General features: G+C 36.8%; 1 protein-coding gene across 32 annotated transcripts in view; it reads right to left on the bottom strand.

Annotated features, from left to right (window-relative positions):
• The window catches only part of KCNMA1 (potassium calcium-activated channel subfamily M alpha 1), a 4,085,072-nt gene that overhangs the window by 2,377,786 nt on the left and 1,687,486 nt on the right, over positions 1 to 19,800 (bottom strand). For all 32 annotated transcript variants that reach the window (XM_044055788.1, XM_044055796.1, XM_044055806.1 and 29 more), the window contains one exon: positions 14,510 to 14,585. In XM_044055788.1, the coding sequence (XP_043911723.1) occupies positions 14,510 to 14,585 (76 nt within the window). The remainder of the gene's footprint in view (positions 1 to 14,509; positions 14,586 to 19,800) is intronic.

The following is a 19,800-nucleotide window of genomic DNA, read 5'->3' as shown; positions in this document are numbered from 1 at the left end:
TAGAACAACAACAACACACACACTCGAAGGGAGGGAGTAAACAAAAAACTAAAGCCCGTATGCCCGATTATAAAAATTAACTAAAGGGGTGAGTAGGGCTTAATGAAAAATCACTAATAAGTAAAAACAATATCGAAAGGGAACTAATGTAGGTAACTAATCTAAAAAACTACCTCAAAAATATAGAAGACTTGTTAAATTTCTTTTACTGACCTGAGCCGGTAAAAAAAGACAACCTCGCAGTGAAGCGGCAAACGAGATCTGGGGAGTTACCGCATGGTATTGTGGGATATAGGGCTGCCTCGAGCCGGTAAAAATAGCTCTCGAGCTATAGTATAGGCCGAGTCAAACCCATCCAGCAAGAATGAAGGCGAGAATGACAACTTAACATCACCCTTTGAATTACAATCAAACTTTTGTGTGCACTTATACTTGGTTTCTCTGATACAAAAATTTCTGCCCACATCCATGTAAGAGCACCTGCCACATTTGTAAATTCCTGTTCTATTGGATCCTTCAATACATCTCGTCTTCATTCCCAAAAGTGTCTTTAGATTATATCCTCGTTTAAATACCACTTTGGGAAGGTTTTGGAATTTGGGAACCAGGGTTGGGTCTGATTTGATATCCTAATTTTTATTAATAATTTCCATAATACCATATCCATCCAAATTGAACATGGTTATAAACCTGGCACCCAACATAGTTTCTTCTGGTTTCCTAACACATTCTGGGGAGGCTTCTAAAATACCCATTTCAGTGTTGTCACTCAAAATGAGTTTATAGAAAACTTTTGACCACTTCTGCTTCACTTCTTGTATCAATTCTCCAATAAATGTTGCTGGGTACCCCCTTTTGAGAAACATTACCTCCAGTTTCTCACATTCTAATAGGAATTCACTATCCTAGGATACCATTCGAGCTGCCCTTACCAGTTGTCCCTTTACTACAGAACGTTTCTGGAATAAGGGATGACAACTGCTAAAATGCAAAAAGGCATTAGAATAGGTATCCTTCCTAAATATACGAGCTGTGTATGAATTTATTTCTAGGTCATTCCTTAAATCCACATCCAGATAGTTTATACTCTGTGAATTGAAAGTAGATGTGAATTTTAGAAACATTGTTGTATTATTAAAGTATGTTACCAGATCGGTTGCATCCCTGCTGTCACCTTCTTTCATCATAAATATATTGTCCAGAAAGCATGTGTACAGATAAATTCTCCTATTGATGTGTGGTACTTTTTGTATATATTGCCTTTCCCAGTACGCCATCACTAAGTTGGTGAAACTTGCCCCACATGGGACCCCATTGCTACACCTACCTTTTGGACAAACAAATTATCATTAAATGTGACAAAATTATTAGATAATACCACATCAAATAATTCAGTCAGCAGGGTGATCTCATCATTAGGGGCTCCTAAATCATGCAACAATAAGCTCGGCCATTCTATACCTTCCGTATGGGGAATAGACATATATAAATCTTTTACGTCTATCGTAAGGAAATTCAAATTGCTATTGAATTCTAACTTTTGAAGGGTAGCTAAGAATGACCACGAATCCTTACAAATCTGTGGTTGTTGTTGTACATACTTTTTTAAATGACAGTCAATAAATTTTGCGCATGCATATGTAATGCTGTCCCTTGCATCCACCAATGGTCTCATTGGAGGATTCTGTATAGACTTGTGTATTTTTGGGACACCAAACAAGATCGGTATTTTGGGGGCTGGCATACATAAGTAATTGCAAGTATTAATATCAATTCTAGCTTCAATGAATAATTCTTCCAACCATGATCGTATTCTCCCATAAGCAACATTCATCTCATTCCTTGACACCTCTACATAAGTGTCCATTGAAATGATCTCTTCCATTTTCTCATGGTAGTCTGCCTTATTCATAATAACTAGCCCCCCACCCTTGTCTGGTTGCATGACTCTGACCTGAGCTTGCTGCAGAAGTGTAAGAGCCTGTTTTTCTTCTCTGGTAACATTACTCAATCTAGTCATTCCCTTTTTTTGTGTTCCTAAAATATTATAGAAATCTAATTCATAAATCCGCTCGAATAACAGTAATGTTGGGTGCAGAGGGGGGCAGAACGTACTAGATATATGAAAGGGTTTACTTAAATCACTGTCCTGACCAAACGTATATTGAAAATTCAATTTTCTTGTAAACAGTTTCAAATCCACTACTGAGTCTGCAAAACTAGCTTTTCTCGCTGGAACAAAAGTCTGACCTTTAGCCAATAAATCAGCTAAAATAATGTCCACAGTTAATATAGAGAAATTAAAAATCTTAAAATCACCTTGGGGGTTAAGCATGACTTTGCAGTCAGTGGTTGATTTTTCTACTTCTTCCCTCATTGTTGTTTGTGGGATGCATTGTAGGTTACCCGAGGCAGACCCTGCCTCAGGTTGTAGCCCGAGGCTTGCTTCCGAAAATTTGGCCCATTATTTGGTTCTCCAAAATTGTTAAATGCTTCTCCATTACTTCTAGCATTTCCTGAAGGTGGGAATCTCCCTTCCGAGTAATCATTCCACTGGTTCTGGCCTTCCTGTTGTCCTGCATGGCATTCCTTGGAGTAAGTTCTGTTTGATCATTACATGCTTGGGTCCTGCCTCCTCCAGCCGGTAAACCAATCCCCGCCCTTGTCTGTGATAAAGGGGGTTTGGGATAGGCTAACCCAGTTCTATATGCCTCCCTGTCCCTGTTAAGTGTTTTTTAATTTGATTGCCTTCAGTTTATTCAAATACTGGTCTATAATGGAAAAAGTTCTTTCATACTCATATTATACTGCCCAAAATCCAAATACTTCTTTATGATAGCATCCAATGGTATGATCGCATAGGTTCATATGTTTATAGGTCGGTACTAGGCTATCAGCCCTAAGGTCTATACAAGCTTAGCCATAACAATTCCCTGGCTATTTCTTCCCACACTATTTACTTCCCTGGACCCGTGTCTAGCAGGGTGACTGACGTGATCCCCGGGGTGAATTTCCTTTCTCCCATCCAATCGTCAAGGTTCCTTTTGAAGAGGGCCAAAGAGGCAGTTTGCTTGACATGTATGGGCAATCTATTCCAGAGTCTGGGGAGTCTCTGGGTCAGGAACCTATCCCTCCAGCATGTTTTGTTTATTGTGATGACAAGGTTTAGATCCCTGAAGTGTGTGGCTCTGAGGGATTGGGATTTCTTTATGTGTAGCATGACCAACAGCTCTGGGTTTGACATGGCCTTGTATGTTAAGCAGAGATCGCCTCTGAGTAGACGATATGTGACAGACTATAGCTGGAGTTTTTTAAGGCGGTCAGCGTAGGGCATCTGCTTTAGGCCTGTGATTCTTTTAGTGAGGTATTTCTGCGGCCTTTCCAGTTGTTGCAGATGTCTTGAGAGGTACATATCAAACGGGGCGTTGTATTCTATAATGGGTCTAATGAGGGATGAGTACAGTGGGACAATGACCTCCTTTTTTCTGGATGAAAAGCCCTTAGTGATGAGGTGTGCCACATAGAAGGATTTCCTGACTGTTGTGGCAATGTGGTTATCGAAGGTGAGACCACTGTCCACCTGTGTCCCTAAGTCTCTTATCACACTTTCGGTGTTTAGTGTACTGCCACCTATATGGTAATTCACGGATACATGTTTTTTCCCAAAGGGGATAACTATACATTTCTTCGCATTGAGCTTTAGCCATGGCTCTGGTACCAAGCATCTGTTTCTGTAAGGCCCTTTCCACATCATTTGGGGATTCAATAATGGCTCCCAGTTTGCAGTCATCTGCGAACTTTGTTAGCCAGAGTCCCTTAGTGTTGGTCTGTACTTCAGAGAAGTAGATGCCAAACAAGAGGGGTCCCAGGACTGAACCCTGAGGTACTTCACTTGTCACTTGTCTGGAGCTGGATTTGGAGTCAGCTACTTTTACAGTGTGGGTTCTATCAGTAAGCCAGTTAGCAACCCATTGGGTGACGTAGGGATTAATGCCCAGCTTAGTAAGTTTATCTATGATTCCAGAGTGGGGGATGGTGTCAAAGGCCTTGGCAAGGTCTAGATAGGCTGTGTGGACCATCTTACCCTTGTCCATGGCTCTGGAGATTGATTCGAAGAAGTCAATCAGGTTCAGGAGACAAGATCGGCCCTTCCTGAACCCAAACTTGGTGGGGTCCAGTGTTTGAAGGTTGCCAATGTCTTTGTTTATAGGTTCCATGATAATACGCTCCATGGCCTTGCAGATAAGGCTTGTCAGACTGATGGGATGGTAGTTTCCGGTATCCAAGTTGGATCCCCCCTTGTGGAGTGGGATAACTGTAGCTCTGCGCCACTCAGTGGGCACGAAACCTGAGGTGATGATCTCATTCATTAGTGCATCAGCGGCTAACTGATAGTGCTTAGTCATGACTTCCAACAGTTCAATACCATGCCTATTGAACATTTTTATTAAGTCCTTGTAGAACAGGGACCCTTCCACCAGACCAGTCGGATACTGCCATGACCTGAGCCCTTTCGGAACAATCCCCTCACTGATGCATTCCTTGAAATAGGAAATCTCCTGTTGGTTCTTCTTAAATTAAACATTTTTGCATCCAAAGTTTTTAAATTACTTGTGATGCTTACAACATTATTACCAAACCCTTCAGCCAGACACTGCGCGTTGCTGCTGCTCATAAATACTTGCAACATGGGGACAGCTTGCAACCAACTATTCAGTTTCTGTCGTGGAGTACCAAAAAGCCCCAAGGGTTCATTTGGGTTATTGTCCATTGTACTTCATACACTGTGAGCCTCAGTATCATCATTATGGAGCTCTGCTGGAATAGTGTAAGTGCTTACATTCATAAGATTATTAGACAGATCACCGGAAAGTCTATTAGTAGTATTTATTCTAGTCCCATTATTTCCACTTGGTGGTTGGGTTGAGGGCACACCCCCAGTCAATGCTTCAACTCTAGAAGCCAATATTTCAACCTGTTTAGTCAGCTGTCCTACGAGGGCCGTCAACTCTACGATTCCCCCTTCTTCTTGTTGAGTGACAGTTGTACTGGTCTTCTGAATACTCTCCATGCTTGACACCAACAACAAACTAGCGAGCAGAAAAATACAAACTGGCAAACCCACAGAGACCAGCCGGAGAGCACAAGACACCACACACCACATGAATTGCTGAAATGTAATCACAGTCACCACTTAGAAAGAAAATAAAACTTTATTTACATAAAGCGCTTTTTGTCTCGCTATTAGCGAGACTTCTTCAGTCAACACTAACAACCAACCTTAACCTTTAAATACATAACTAAAACTAATTGACAGGTAAAACAGTTAATTGTTAAAACAATTATTAAAACAATTGAAACAATTAAAACACTTGTCCCAACCCCCAATCGAAAACCCAGTAATGTTTTTTTCTTCTCTCATAGACTGTTACATTCAGTTGAATAATATTTGATAAATAATAAATCAATTTACCACTGTTATAAAGTTTAGTTATTTAATATTAAATATTAAATATCACATTTTATCTGAAATGCACGAAAGGTATTTTTAGAATAGCAAACATCGGGGAGTTGTATGTAGATTTTCTATATCTTAATATGTTAATATTCTTATATCAAATATGTTCCCTTAATAGTCGTAGATGCATAAATAAGTTACATATACATATTTGTATTTATACAGAGGTTTTTATAGTTGCTAATAGCAAGCTGATCAGATATGTGTATCTTCATCCATAAGGTTTAGTTGGATTAACTGGTATGAATGACAGGATTAATGATTAATGTTTACAGCAGTGGTAAACTGATTTATTTATTTATTAGATATTGTTCAACTGAATTTAAAAGTCTGTGAGAGAAAAAAAAACATTACTGGGTTTTCGATTGGTGGTTGGGACAAGTATTTTAATTGTTTCAATTGTTTTAATAATTGTTTTAACAATTAACTGTTTTACCTATCACTTAATTAACAATTAGTTTTAGTTATGTATTTAAAGGTTAAGGTTGGTTGTTAGTGTTGTCTGAAGAAGTCTCGCTAATAGCGAGACAAAAAGCGCTTTATGTAAATAAAGGTTTATTTTCATTCTAAGTAGTGACCGTGATTACAGTTCAGCAGTTCGTGTGGTGTGTGGTGTCTTGTGCTCTCTGGCTGGTCTCTGTAGATACACACAGGTCCAAGTGTGAACCACTGTTTTTTACTAGTCATAGAGCATTAATTGTAGTGTTATTTTTATGATCTGACCATTTATTCTGTAATCATAAATGAGGTATTTGAAGTCTAATCATTATACATTTGCTGACATTAGAGGTTAAGTTATTACTACAGCAAAAGGAATGTACTTCGGCAGGCAATCTTGCAGAAAGATGTTCAGCATCTTTTATTGAACCAGTTATGTTATCCACTTTACAGTCATCAGCACATTTGATTATTCAAAGACTATTTACCATTTTATATCTGAGAAGAATAATATGAAAAAGACTGGCCCTGGTATGCAGTCATGTGGGACACCACTGGTACCTCCTACAGAGACAAACAGGTAACCCCCCAATCCTGACTTGTTGCATCCCATTACTTAATCACTGTTGTATCCACTGAATGACATATGAATTTATATGTAATGCTTTTAATTTGTTAGTGATTGCCTTGTATGGAATAGTGTTGAAATCCTTAGTAAGGGCACATGTAGAACGAACTGTCACGCCTCTGTCAAGTGTTGCTGCTATCTCCTCAAAGAATGCTGCAAGATTCAATAGGCAAGATTTGCCCTTAACAAGCCCATACTGGTCCTTGGCAATATAAGTCCTGATTTTGGGTAAGCTCCATTGTTACTCCACAGTTTTACAGAGAATTCTGGTCAGGATGATGTGTCTAAAGCTAAGTCTACTGTGACACACCCTTTGTGAATTGGTGCTACTACAGCCTGTCCCCACAGGTGGGACAAGTCCACATGCTAACATTTTGTTTTATATAAATTGAGTTTCTTAAAGTAGGGGAAAGAGTTAAACTATGTTAACAAGTGCAAAAAATGTAAAAATTCATCAGGATGGGCTTGACAAACTATACCCCTGTTTTGACAAAATGCCATCATTTATAGTGTTAAGAAAATCAGCACTATTCATAGTAGGAAGAAAAATAATTAATGATCAAGCATAAAAAAGTGACAATGAAATGAAAGATCTGGGAACAACAGCATATAATAAGCTAATATTTAACTAATGTGTAGCAAATAAATTTAGAAAAGTTAAACTGGGAGTGCATCCAATATTAAAGGGCATATTTAGTCAATCATTCACTTCTGTTCTTCTCTGAATAGCCCACTATTGAGTATTGTGTAGTATTGTGTAGCCTTTATACTTGTCAGTTAAGAGAATCAGAAATGATACTGATGTTCCTAACTAGGGAAACACTGATGGCAGAAATTATGATCTACTCAGAAAAAGTTATCATTATTCTCCATATCCTATCATAAGAGATCTCTGCTTAACATTTCCGCTATGAATTATCAACATCCAGATAAAGCTACAACTAGAAGAACACACCTGTATATGTGTCTTCTTCAGAGTGCAGTAAACAATTAAAAATTTTTTTCTGAAGGATAGCAGGCCCCCTTACACCCTCATTATACACTTGCTTTACTAATTTCATAGCTGCATATCTGTAGAGAAAAGAAACAAAAATTAAAGACAATGAATCACTGTTGGTGTTGTAGTAGAAACAGTGGTGGCAATGATTGTGTGAAACATGCACTAGATTTGGAAACTTCCTGTTAACAAGAAAACAAAAAAGAAAAGAAAGAAAAGAAAAGAAGATACATTACTCAATAGCTATTAGACTTATGTAAAATGTTACCTCTAAAATAAGGTCTAGTTCATTAACATTTTTGAATATAACTGTAGAACAGAGCATGTTTACTGTATCCCTAAGAAGCATTTCAAGGACTGAACGTGCATATAAATAGCAAGCACAAGCTAGCTTCAGTGCCATTTTGAAAGTGGAGCCAGAGATTGAGCATGTATGAGTGTAATAGCTAGTTTGTATATAAGTTTACCTAAGTTACAGCTATTAAGCCTCAATCTTGATGGGTTTGTACATAACAAATCTGCTTGAACAGAACCCACAAAGTCTCGTCTATTACATCCTGACTAGACGAGCGACATGGTGTCAGAACTGGGATTCCAGAGACTGCTTTCCAGAGCTACAATGTGCAGAGTTAACAGTGAAATTAAACTAAGAGAAACGAGTATGAAAAAGAGCCAGAAAAGAACCAAAGGTAATGAAAACTTGCATAGTTTATTTTATAAAAAAGATAAAATGGAATATTACAAAGGTAGAAATGGCACTATTAAACAAGTGAGGAGAACAAAAGGCTTATTGATTAAACAAAATGTTTAAAATGGAGAGTTTTGATAAAACAAGCATCAGAAAAGTACATAAGGGGTTTGGAATTACCTCGGAATTGCAAAACGGGCATGTTTAAGGCAAAACAAGCATGTTTAAAGCAAAAAAGGTATGTTTAGAGTAAAACGAGCATAAGAAAAATATAAAGGGCAAAAAAAGAGATTAAATGAGCAAAACGAATATAATAAGGGCAAAAAAGGCACATTAAGCGTAAATAAAGCAAGGTGACTGCATGCTTTTTGGCAGAGTGTATTGTGTATGCACCAGAAGTATATGAGGGAAAAGGTGAAAACTGCCATATTGTTGTACAGGCTGAATCAAGGGAAGACCTCGAGTGTTTGAAGCGCAAATTCAGAGAAATGTATAACCCCCAGACAAATTAGAGAGGCATTTGTTTTACACAAGAGATCAGAAACCAGGGGAAACTTTTTGCAGCATATACTACTGATCTAAGGAACAAAGCTAAAATCTGTCGGTTTGGTAACTTAAAAGATGAGTTGATAAAGAAGAGGCTTATATGTAATATTAATAGTGCTTCTATGAGAAGGATTTTGCTTTGTGACAGTGATTTAACGCTAAGCAAAGCTACTGAGATTTGTCAAATCCATGAAGTTAAAGAAAGGGATACAAGTATGCTTGCAAGTGATAAGAGCATGGTTTCGGCAGGCTCCAGAGCAAATGTAGACAGCATGCCGCATGTGGCAAACAGAAGCAGGCCTAAGCACATGGCAACCACAGCACCTGCTGATTCTCCTGGGAAACCACATAGTTTTCCAGCAAGTTCTAAGAAAGGAGCATGCTCAGTGCAGTATAAGCTTGAATCAACAAAACCCAAATCTAGCTTTATAGTTAACTGTCACAATTGTAATACCAGTCATAAGTCTAGAAGAGAGAAATGCTTGGCATTTGGTCAGCAATACCACAAGTGTAAAAAATGGAACCATTTTCAAAGGTTTTGCAAATCAAGTAAACTTCACACAGTTATAAAGAAGGGTCACTCAAAAAAGCAGGTTGATCATATAGAGAGCTGCAATTCTGTTTTCTGTGTAGATGGTGCATCAGTAATTGGTGAAAAGGTTAATGCAGTGAATTTGTTGGCAAAAAACAAAGTATTTTGTACTGTCCAGATCAATGGTAAATCCACTGAGCTCAAAGTAGACACAGGTTCAAAGTGTAATGTCATGTCAGCAGACACATTTGCTAAAGTAAGAGCTGATGAACAATACAGTGTGGCTAGTAGTGGAAAACTTGTTGCTTATGGAGATGAAGAAATTCAGACCAAAGGCTCAGTACTGCTTTCATATTATTTGGCTAGCAACTGTTACACCTTCTTATTCTATGTAGCCCAAAGACCTGTGCAGTCATTACTGGGACTCAAAGAAAGTTTAAGAATGAATCTGCTTTCTTTTACCAAAGAAGTTAATCATATAAGCACATATCCTTGTTCCAGTTTTTCTGAAGCCATTTTCTCAGAGTATGCTGATGTTTTCGATAAGTTGGGCAAACTTCCAATTAGACTCAGAAGTCAGTTCAGTGGTCAGACCGGCAAGAAAAGTTTCGATAGCTATGCAGGATAAAGTTAAAGCTCAGTTGGATAAAATGGTGCAGCAAGGTGTAATTTGTCCAGTTACAGAACCAACTGTATGGGTGTCATCCATGGTAGCAGCCCACAAGAAAGGCTCAGATGAAATCAGAATATGTATTGACCCAAGAGATTTGAACAAAGCATTAAAGAGCCCACATCATCCAATACGTACAGTAGAAGAATTTGCAGCTGTAATACCAAATGCAACTGTTTTTTCTGTCTTGGATGGAAAAAGTTCATTTTGACAAGTGATGCTTGATCGCAAATCCTCATTACTGACTACTTTCAGTACCCCTTTTGGGATGCCATTTGGAATGAATTCTGTAAGTGAAGTTTTTCAGGGTGCAGTGGAGCAAATTTTTTCAGGTTACCCTTGTGCCATAATAGTAGATGATTTATTGGTTGGAGGCAATGGTGAAGCAGCATGACAGAAACCTTAAGAGAGGTCTAGAAAGAGCATGTGAAGTGAACTTAAAGCTTAATCCTCTAAAATGTAAATTCAGACTACCAAAAGTTACATATGTAGGTCATTTATTTACCAGCACTGGCTTGAAACCAGACTTGTCCAAGCAAGCAAGCAGCTATTCTTGAGATGACAGCATCTGATAATGTTCAAGCTCTACAATGTTTTCTTGGCATTGTCAACTATTTAGGCAAGTTTATACCAGACTTCAGTGAGTTGAAAGCACCTGTGAGAGAGCTGATGCACAATAATGTTACATGGTCTTGGATGGAACAGCACCAGATAGAATTTGAAGACCTTAAGCAAAAATTGCCACTCCACCTACATTAAGACACTATGATGTTAATAAACCAGTAACTCTTTCCTGCGATGCTTCAAAACTTGGTTTTGGCGCAGTTATTCTTCAAGAAGGCAGACCAGTAGCCTATGCATCTAGAATCCTTACCCAAACTGAAATGCAATATGCTCAGACTGAGAAAGAACTTTTGGCAATAGTATTTGCATGTTCAAAGTTTCATGATTATATCTATGGTTGAGCTATTCAGACTGAAACTGATCACCAACTTCTAGTTACTATTTTAAAGAAGCTTATGCGTTTAGCTCCAGCGAGATTACAAATAATGATGCTCAAACTGCAAAACTACAACTTTAAAATGGTCTACACAAAAGGCAAACTTTCTTATCTGGTTGATACCTTATCCAGATCACCCAGAAATACAATGGAACGGTTTGACACAGAGAATTTTGACTTTGATGTAATGGAAGTGTGTCATTTTTCTACCACAAGACTTGATAAGCTGGAAGATCATACAAAGACTGGTCTAATTTTGCAAAAGCTCAACCACTACATTAATGTTGGATGGCCGTCAAAGCAATCTAGTGTAGCACCTGAAGTGCAAACCTATTTTCCTCACAGAGATGAGATGTTGATGGAAGATGGCATTATTCAAAGGTCCTAGAATTGTTGTTCCTGGTTCCTTACAACATGAATGCATCCAGATTTTGCATCATGGTCACCCAGGTTCTGAATCTACCAAAAGAAGGATGAGAGAACTAATATTTTGGCCTTCTCTAGTAAAAGACATTGATAAAAGTACTTTCTCCTTGTTCAGTATGCAATAGTACTAAATCGCATTGGCAAAGAGAATGACTTCAGCTAAGTCAAGTTCCTAAACTACCACTGATACATTTGAGTGGGTAGACGTTTATTCAAACTGGTTTGAAATAGATTTACTACCTAACCTAACGTCCACTGCCGTTATCACTAAGTTGAAATGTAATTTCTCAGTCCATGGTAGTCTACACAAAGTTGTTTCTGACAATGGTACTCAATTTACTAGTCAGTTGTTTTGGAAATTTGCAAGAGAATGGGACTTCATACATGTTACTAGTAGTACAGAATGGGACTTCATACATGTTACTAGTAGTCCAGAATATCCACAGTCAAATGGATTAGCTGAATGTGCAGTACAGAGTGCAAAGCAATTACTTGAAAGTTCAAAGCTTGACAATACTGATGTCTTTTTGAATTTACTCAATCTCAGAAACATACCCCGTGACGATATACTTGGCTTGCCTGCTCAGAGACTTCTATCCAGGCAAACTAGAGAAACATTGCCTATTAGCTACAGTTTGTTGAGGCCTAAAGCTAAGAAAAACAGAACCATTACAGCCCAATTATTCAGGTAGCATTCTTTCCAGAAGTCCAGCTATGATAAATTGAGCAGATTTCTTCGCCTGTTGAATGAAGGAGAGACAGTGAGAATATAAATGGTGAAAGGTTTTGACCAGATTGGTCAAGTAACGGGTATATGTACTGAGCTGAGATCCTACGTCATAGAATCTGAGAGTGTGGAGTACAGGAGAAATCGCAGACATCTTCTTCTTGTACCAGAATTGATATCACAGCATTGTTCCTGTGATACAGAGTCTAGTTCCTGTTGCACAACATGTCTTAACTTCTACTTCCATTCCTGATGATGTTCTTGATGTTCCTAAAGTTGAACATTCAGCAGAGACAGTCCCAGTTGCTAAATCTAATTCTAAATTTTATGTCACACGTTTTGGTCATATTTCCAGACCTAGTGTGAAATACACAGTGACCTGGACTTGATTGTATGTATGTTTATCTAATTCTGTATAATTGTACGACAAAGAATTATTTGTATTGATTTCATGTCAACTGATATTGTCAATATTGCATAACCTATTTCTCAAAGAGGGAGGATGTAGAACAGAGCGTGTGTGCTGTAACTTTAAGAAGCGTTTCATGGACTGAATGTGTATTTAAATAGCAAGGGGTCTATATTATGGCATCGAAACGCCGTAACAGCGAATAACAAAAGGCCAACACGTAGTCAGTGAAATACATTTCTGCGATTCGCTGAATTCTTACAGGGCAAAGATGTAGTTGGCCAACTACACAATTTTGCCCTTTTCTCCACTGTACTGCAATCTCGGAGTTGGGCACATCCCCCCACATGAGTGGGTTTGGTTTTGGTAAAATTAGTTCTGTAGCATTCATTGCAGGACAAGTATTTGTTTGCCCAACAAGTTTTCAGCGAATAGTGGAAATGGATTTTGATGAATACTTCTTGGCCTTTTGGTATTTGCTATTATGGCGTTTTGACATCGTAATATAGACCCAATAGCAAGCACATGCTAGCTTCAGTGCTATTTTGAGAGTGCAGCCAGACAGTGAGCATGTATGAGCATAATAGCTAGTTTGTATATAAGTTTACCTAAGTTACAGTTATTAAGCCTCAACCCTGATATGTTTATATATAATAAAGCTGCTTGAACAGAACCCACAAAGTCTCATCTATTACATCCTGACTTCCTGACTAGACAAGCGACAATCATCTTCACAAGTATGTGGTCAGTAAAAGCCATAATCCTGGGATAATGGTGGTCAAGCTTCTTAAGCTCCAGTAGGTCAAAAGCTTGACATGAAATCCTATGACCCTATGCATTCTCTCTTCAGAATACAACAGCCACAGTCCTTGATATACAAGCAGTTACAAATTTGTAACAGAAATTTGTATGAGCACACTCTTCATCTTATGTGCACCATGCCAACCTTTGGATTGGTAACTAAGGACCAGCTTCCTGTCCTGTTACAAGGGCAATAGATGTTAACAGGCTTCAAAGCATGTCTTCATGATTCCTTACTCATTATACAGAGGTCTGCAGTCTTAAATTTATCTGAATGAAATACAGTGGCTGATGAGCTCATACAACTGCACACACTGCTTGCCAGATCATTCAACTCTTACCACAAGCAGTAGAGGAGGAGCTTGGGTAGGAAAAAGGGGGGCAGCCAATTGGGTGTTAGATCAGGCTGGCATTCATCTCTGAATGCCAATATACTGCACTTCCGGTCTGGGATTGAGCACTTCAGAGCTCCATGAATGCATTCACCATTTAGACTGTAGCAAGTGGTCTAGTACAGTATACAAGTGGAAAGCAGTTTTCTTTTCTTTCTTTTTTTTATTGCCAACAGTCCTCACCCTTATAAAAAATGTATTTGTCCATATTTGTCCATCTCTTCTTTCCATGCATTTGATGCCATTTGGGTGTTAGTACAGACTGATGTTATCTCCACATGCTAATTTGCGGTGAGGGGTTGAGTACTTCTATGCTGAAGACACTTGTAGACACTTGTTAAATTTGTAGTAAGTGGTTTGCTCCACAAGTCCGAGGAGAGGAGCTTTTTTGATTTCTTCCTCAACTTAAAGTTGAAGGGGGTTACTAAATTGTAGGATGCCACTGTTGACAAATGAGTTAGCTACAACCTGAACCTCTGTCAAGCAGTGGCAAACCATGAATGTTTTTATAAAAAGTAAGGGGTCTAAGTAATTCTAGAGGAAGGGTTACATTTACAGAAATTCTTGCCACTAGCTATAACCACATGGCCTCATACTGACCTAAGACTGAGGTAGGCAGTCAATAATTAATGTGAGTAAAATGGATAAATATAAACCTGTTGCTGTAAATATTTTTGCTACTGTACAATTAACTGTTTTACAAAACAAAACATTTTAAAAGATTTTTCAGTACTTACCAAGTGTATGAAGCCAGCTGCTGTAAGCCATGTACTTATAAATATTGATAGTAGATTCACCAGCTTGATGGAATTACTGCACAAAAGAAAATAATGCAACAAAAGCATGATATAATCTGAAACATCAATTTTCAATACTTAAGCAAAGATGCCAACAATCAGAAACTAATGAGATATTGTACAAGTGTACACATTCATGGCAGTCATGCTGCTACACAACCATATAAAAAACATTCAGATTTAAGTCAGTTCACCTGATACAGTAACTCTGCAGGTTTGGATCCTGCTACATACTCTCAAGTGGCACCACCATAGTCTGGAAATTATGCTTTGGACCCAGAGTTCAGGGAAAAAAAGTTTATCCATTTAACTGAACAGGATTCCTTTCACACACACACATGCACACACACGCACACACACGCACACACACACACACGCACACACACGCACACACACACACACACACACACACACACACACACACACACACACACACAAAATCAACATATACTTAGAACATGCCATTCCAAACATCACCAGCAGAGGACACTATTGTCTCTTCTATTACCAAACCATGTTTCATTCTCACACTTTTGCTATCACTTGTTATAACTACTCATCAAAGTGCATACTGTAAACACAATTTTTGTATGCACTTTGGGTCTGGATCCTGCTGCATATACTTATGTGGCACCATCCCAGTCTGGAAATTATGCCTTGGACCAAGAGTACAGAAAAGAAACAGTTTATTCATTTAGCTGAACCATAGCTCTCAACAAATCAGGGACAAATCCAGAAATAATTAGGAGCAATCAGGGACACTGTCAAAATATTAATACTATTAACCTAAGACATAGACTGAATTAATATACATTTTCCGAAGTAAAAGAAGTCCATAACGCTTAATTATATAACTCTTTCCTAAATAGCATACTCTCTGCCCTCATTGGATATTTCTATGATGTGTCAGCTGTCTTAGTCATCTTTAGGTAATTACCTGTCACTCAATCTTAAAATATTCCTACTTACTTTACTACCTGTAGGATCCTCACTAACTCTAACTACACTTGGCTGTACTTGCAATCTCCGTATACTGTTTTTGTACACATCTTAAACTAGAGCGCAACTTAAACTCGTAAATAATTTTTATCCTTTACTTTTTCAACTTCAAAATGTTAATTGTTTTGATTATAATACTATTTTCAGTTACAACTTTTATTGTCATTTTTGTGGAGCTTATCTCCTCAGGCCTCTGGTGAAAAAGGGCTATCAGCTCAAAATTTCAGTCAGAATCTGAGACATCCCTGAAAATCAGGGACAGCTGAGTGGTATGATCTGAACATGATTCGTAACACACACACACACACACACACACACGCATATATATATATATATATATATATATATATATATATATATATATATATATATGTATACACACACACACACTAATTTCACTTTCGGTGAAATGTGCTTTTGGTGAAATGCCCCAGATCGATATATATATCTATCTATCTATATATATATATATATATATATATATTTATATATATATATATATATATATATATATATATATATATATATATACACACACACACACACACACACACACACACACACACACACACATATATACATATATCTATATATATATCTATATATATCTATATATATATATGTGTGTGTGTGCATAAATATGTGTGTGTGTGTGTGTGTGTGTGTATATATATAATATATATAAAAAAAAATATATATATATATATATATATATATATATATATATACTCTTGGAACACTCTATTCCAAAATTCACTAGCAGAGGACACTATTGCCTCATCTGTTACTAAACCATGTTTCATGAGGCATTCCCACCCTCCACTATCTCTTCCTGTTTTTAACTACTCATCAAATCTTACTGGAAATAACATTCTTATCTATGCATTACTGTTATGATACGCCACAGCAAAAGGATGAAAATGTTTTCCTTCAACAACATAATTACGTCTCCATCTATTGAAGAGAATTTAGATTACCATCCTTGCTAACAGTTAAACTGTAAACACAGGTAACCAGATTCAGAACACTAGCATTGCAGCTTGACAATTGTTTTCAGGAAGCTGCAGTGCTACAATCACAAACAAAAACTTACAAAGTAGATATAGTTATATGGTTTGCAATAAATCATAAAGTGATTTAGTATAAACATCTCTGAGAGAACTATTTCCCCAAACAACTTGATACTGCTGTGACATGAGAAGGGGCATAGGTCTCTCAGTATATGGCCAGTAAGCGTTAAAAAAGCATTTTAACAAATAAAAGTGGCAATGCCGTTTGAAATGGGCTTCAGATGCACAGAGCAGCTGCAGCCACTATCCTCTTGTACCTGCAGTGTATTTTATGCACTCACTCACTGAATCACTCATTCAGTCAGTGACTCATTCAGTCATTCACTCACTCAACACTTGCACATACTTGTTTGCTTAATTATATATTTATTTACAGTATTATTTATTTACTTATTTTCATTTTATGACCCATAGTATCTTCTATTTTCAGTGGAATCCCATAGAGAAACTCCCCAGAATACCACTAAATCAGTATAGAAAAATATAGTACACATTTTGGCAGTAATGGAAAACACTGGACCTTGCCAGTGTTTCAGTGTAGCTGTCAGAATGTTATGCTAGTAGTGTACTTTGACAACTGCCACTGTAGCATTTTGACAATTTCTTAAGATAGGAGGCATAGACTGACACCCAAAATGCAGAGTTTACCTAAAAAACTACAATGAATATCAAAATGCTCTTGATACCTTTACCATTCCTACTCATACCTCAAATAAATATTTAGTTTCTAAGTTTCCTACCATAAAAAACATATTTAGTTTCTTTTAAAAGCCAAGTGAAAGCACTCCAAATACACCAAGAAATCCAAAAAGAGTGCAGCGAGCCAAAAACAGGAAACCCGAAGATAAATCCACTCAATTTATTGTCAACAGTACTTAAAAGCATAAACGCTTTTAAATAACACAGCAAGTACGCGTTTTCGTCCTCAATACTTGGACTTCATCAGATACATAAAATTAAGACCATTCATCCCTTAAATACCTAAATTAAAATCAATTAACCAATGACATATTAATAAAACATTTAAATGGGCAAACCAGTGTACTCTCTAGGCTCATAAATATTCATGATTCAACATTTAATGTGTTAACTTACTACTCAATGCTTCTCTATTTAATAAATTGAATTAAAAAGCTTAAATATATATACCAAATATATCTATATATTACCTTTCTTTTGTAAATAAATAAATAAATACATAAAAAGCATATAAATTTATACATGAATAAAACAACTGCATATAAAATCTCGTAGTGGTTGGCTCCCTCTAGTGTCAAAATTCATAATTACCATTAAATTCTATTAGCTCTTAGTTTTAACAATGGTAATATTGTTAAAAAATCATTAAGACCTGTTTTTTTCCCCGCATCCAGGGTAACTTGCCACCATAATTCTTTACTTTCTAAAATATCCTCCCAGGGACCCCCTCTAATGTCTTGCTTAATTTGTTCCAATACAAAAAATTGAAAATTATGTCCTATACAGCCTCTAGAATGTTTATAAAGTGCATTAGTGTCTTTTGCTTTGGAGATATCACAGGTATGTTCATATATTCTTTTTCTTAATGTTCTTTTGGTTTTACCTACGTAAAATGATTGACAATTTTGGCATACCACCACTCCTCTAGTATCACAACTATAAAGACCCTTACTTCTAATCCATCTCATCCTACTTTCCAAATAAATTTCATCCTTATTTATGATATAGGGGCATTGGTTGCATCTTCCACATTTATATGTCCCTGTTCTTCTATTTCCTGTTGGTATTGAATTAATACCTGACCTTTCCAAAATTTTCCTTATACTTTGGGAATTTTTATATATCACCTTTGGACTTATTTTAGATATTTCCTCAATATCTGTGAGTGATAATAATTTATCCCATTCCCTCTGTAGTATATCCCTCACCTTATAATTAGTAGAATTAAATTCTACCACTAAACCTCTTTGAAACCCATCTGATAGATTTTCGTACTTACATCCTTCCTCTTGGATATTCTTGTTATACCCCATACCTTTAATAGGTTTAAACCTATCTAATCTACCTTTTTCCACTTCATTCCTTATTTTATCTACAAAAATTTTGGGGTAACCTCTCTCTAAGAACATTTTCTCTAACAAATCACATTCTTTTAAAAAATCTGTATCCAAGCTAGTCATTCTAGAACCCCTAACAAATTGCCCCTTTACTATGTTTCTTTTACAGTGTAGGGGATGGGCACTTTCATAATGTAGGAAATAATTACAAAAAGTACTTTTCCTAAACACTTTAGTTTCATATTTTTGATTAGTTTTATATATCTCCACATCTAAGTATTGTACACTATCATGGGTAACATTATAAGTAAACCTTAAGAAGTTAGTGGTTTTATTTAAGTAGTCCATAAATTCTAAAAATTTGTCCTGTCCACCAGTCCAGAGGATAACTATGTCATCCAAGAATCTTCGATATAATATCCAATATTCTTGAAATGTAGAATTTAAAATAAATTTCTTCTCCCATTTGGATAACACTATATTTGCATATGTGGGGGCACATGCTGCCCCCATAGAGACACCTTGTGTTTGTTGAAAAAATTCACCATCAAATATAAGAAAATTATACTTTAATATTGTTTCCATAAGAGCTACAATTGCTATTTTATCATTCTGTGTCAATACTTTATCTTGAAAAATGGTTTCTTCAAACATTTCCATACCTTTATGGTATGGTATACTAGAGAACAAGTCTACTATATCAATAGTGATAAACAATAAGTCATCTCTGTAAAGCTCAGGTGTAAGTTCCTTTAATAAATCCCAAGAATCTTTAAGAATGGTTCTATTATTTACCCATATAAGCTTAGTTTTTAAATCCAGATATTTTGCCAATGGTAATGTTTTAGAACTATCTGCAGACACAATTGGCCTAGGGGGTGGGTCAATAGGATTTTTATGGATTTTGGGGATGCCAAAAATAGAAGCTATTCTCGGCTTACCTACATGTAAAAACTTAAAGGTAGTATTATCTATAACTTTTTCATATATCAAATCTTGTAACAATATATCTATTTGTTGATAAGCCATATTCACTTCATTCCTAGAAACACATGTATATTTCTTTTCATCCCTTAATATTGAGTTCATTTTTCCTTCATAATATATATTCTCCATAATCACAATT

Source organism: Protopterus annectens, chromosome 14.part0 (genome assembly GCF_019279795.1).
Source record: "Protopterus annectens isolate FY-2018-M chromosome 14.part0, PAN1.0, whole genome shotgun sequence".
NCBI classification, from domain to species: Eukaryota; Metazoa; Chordata; order Ceratodontiformes; family Protopteridae; genus Protopterus; species Protopterus annectens.
This window is presented reverse-complemented; position numbering and strand designations above follow the sequence as displayed.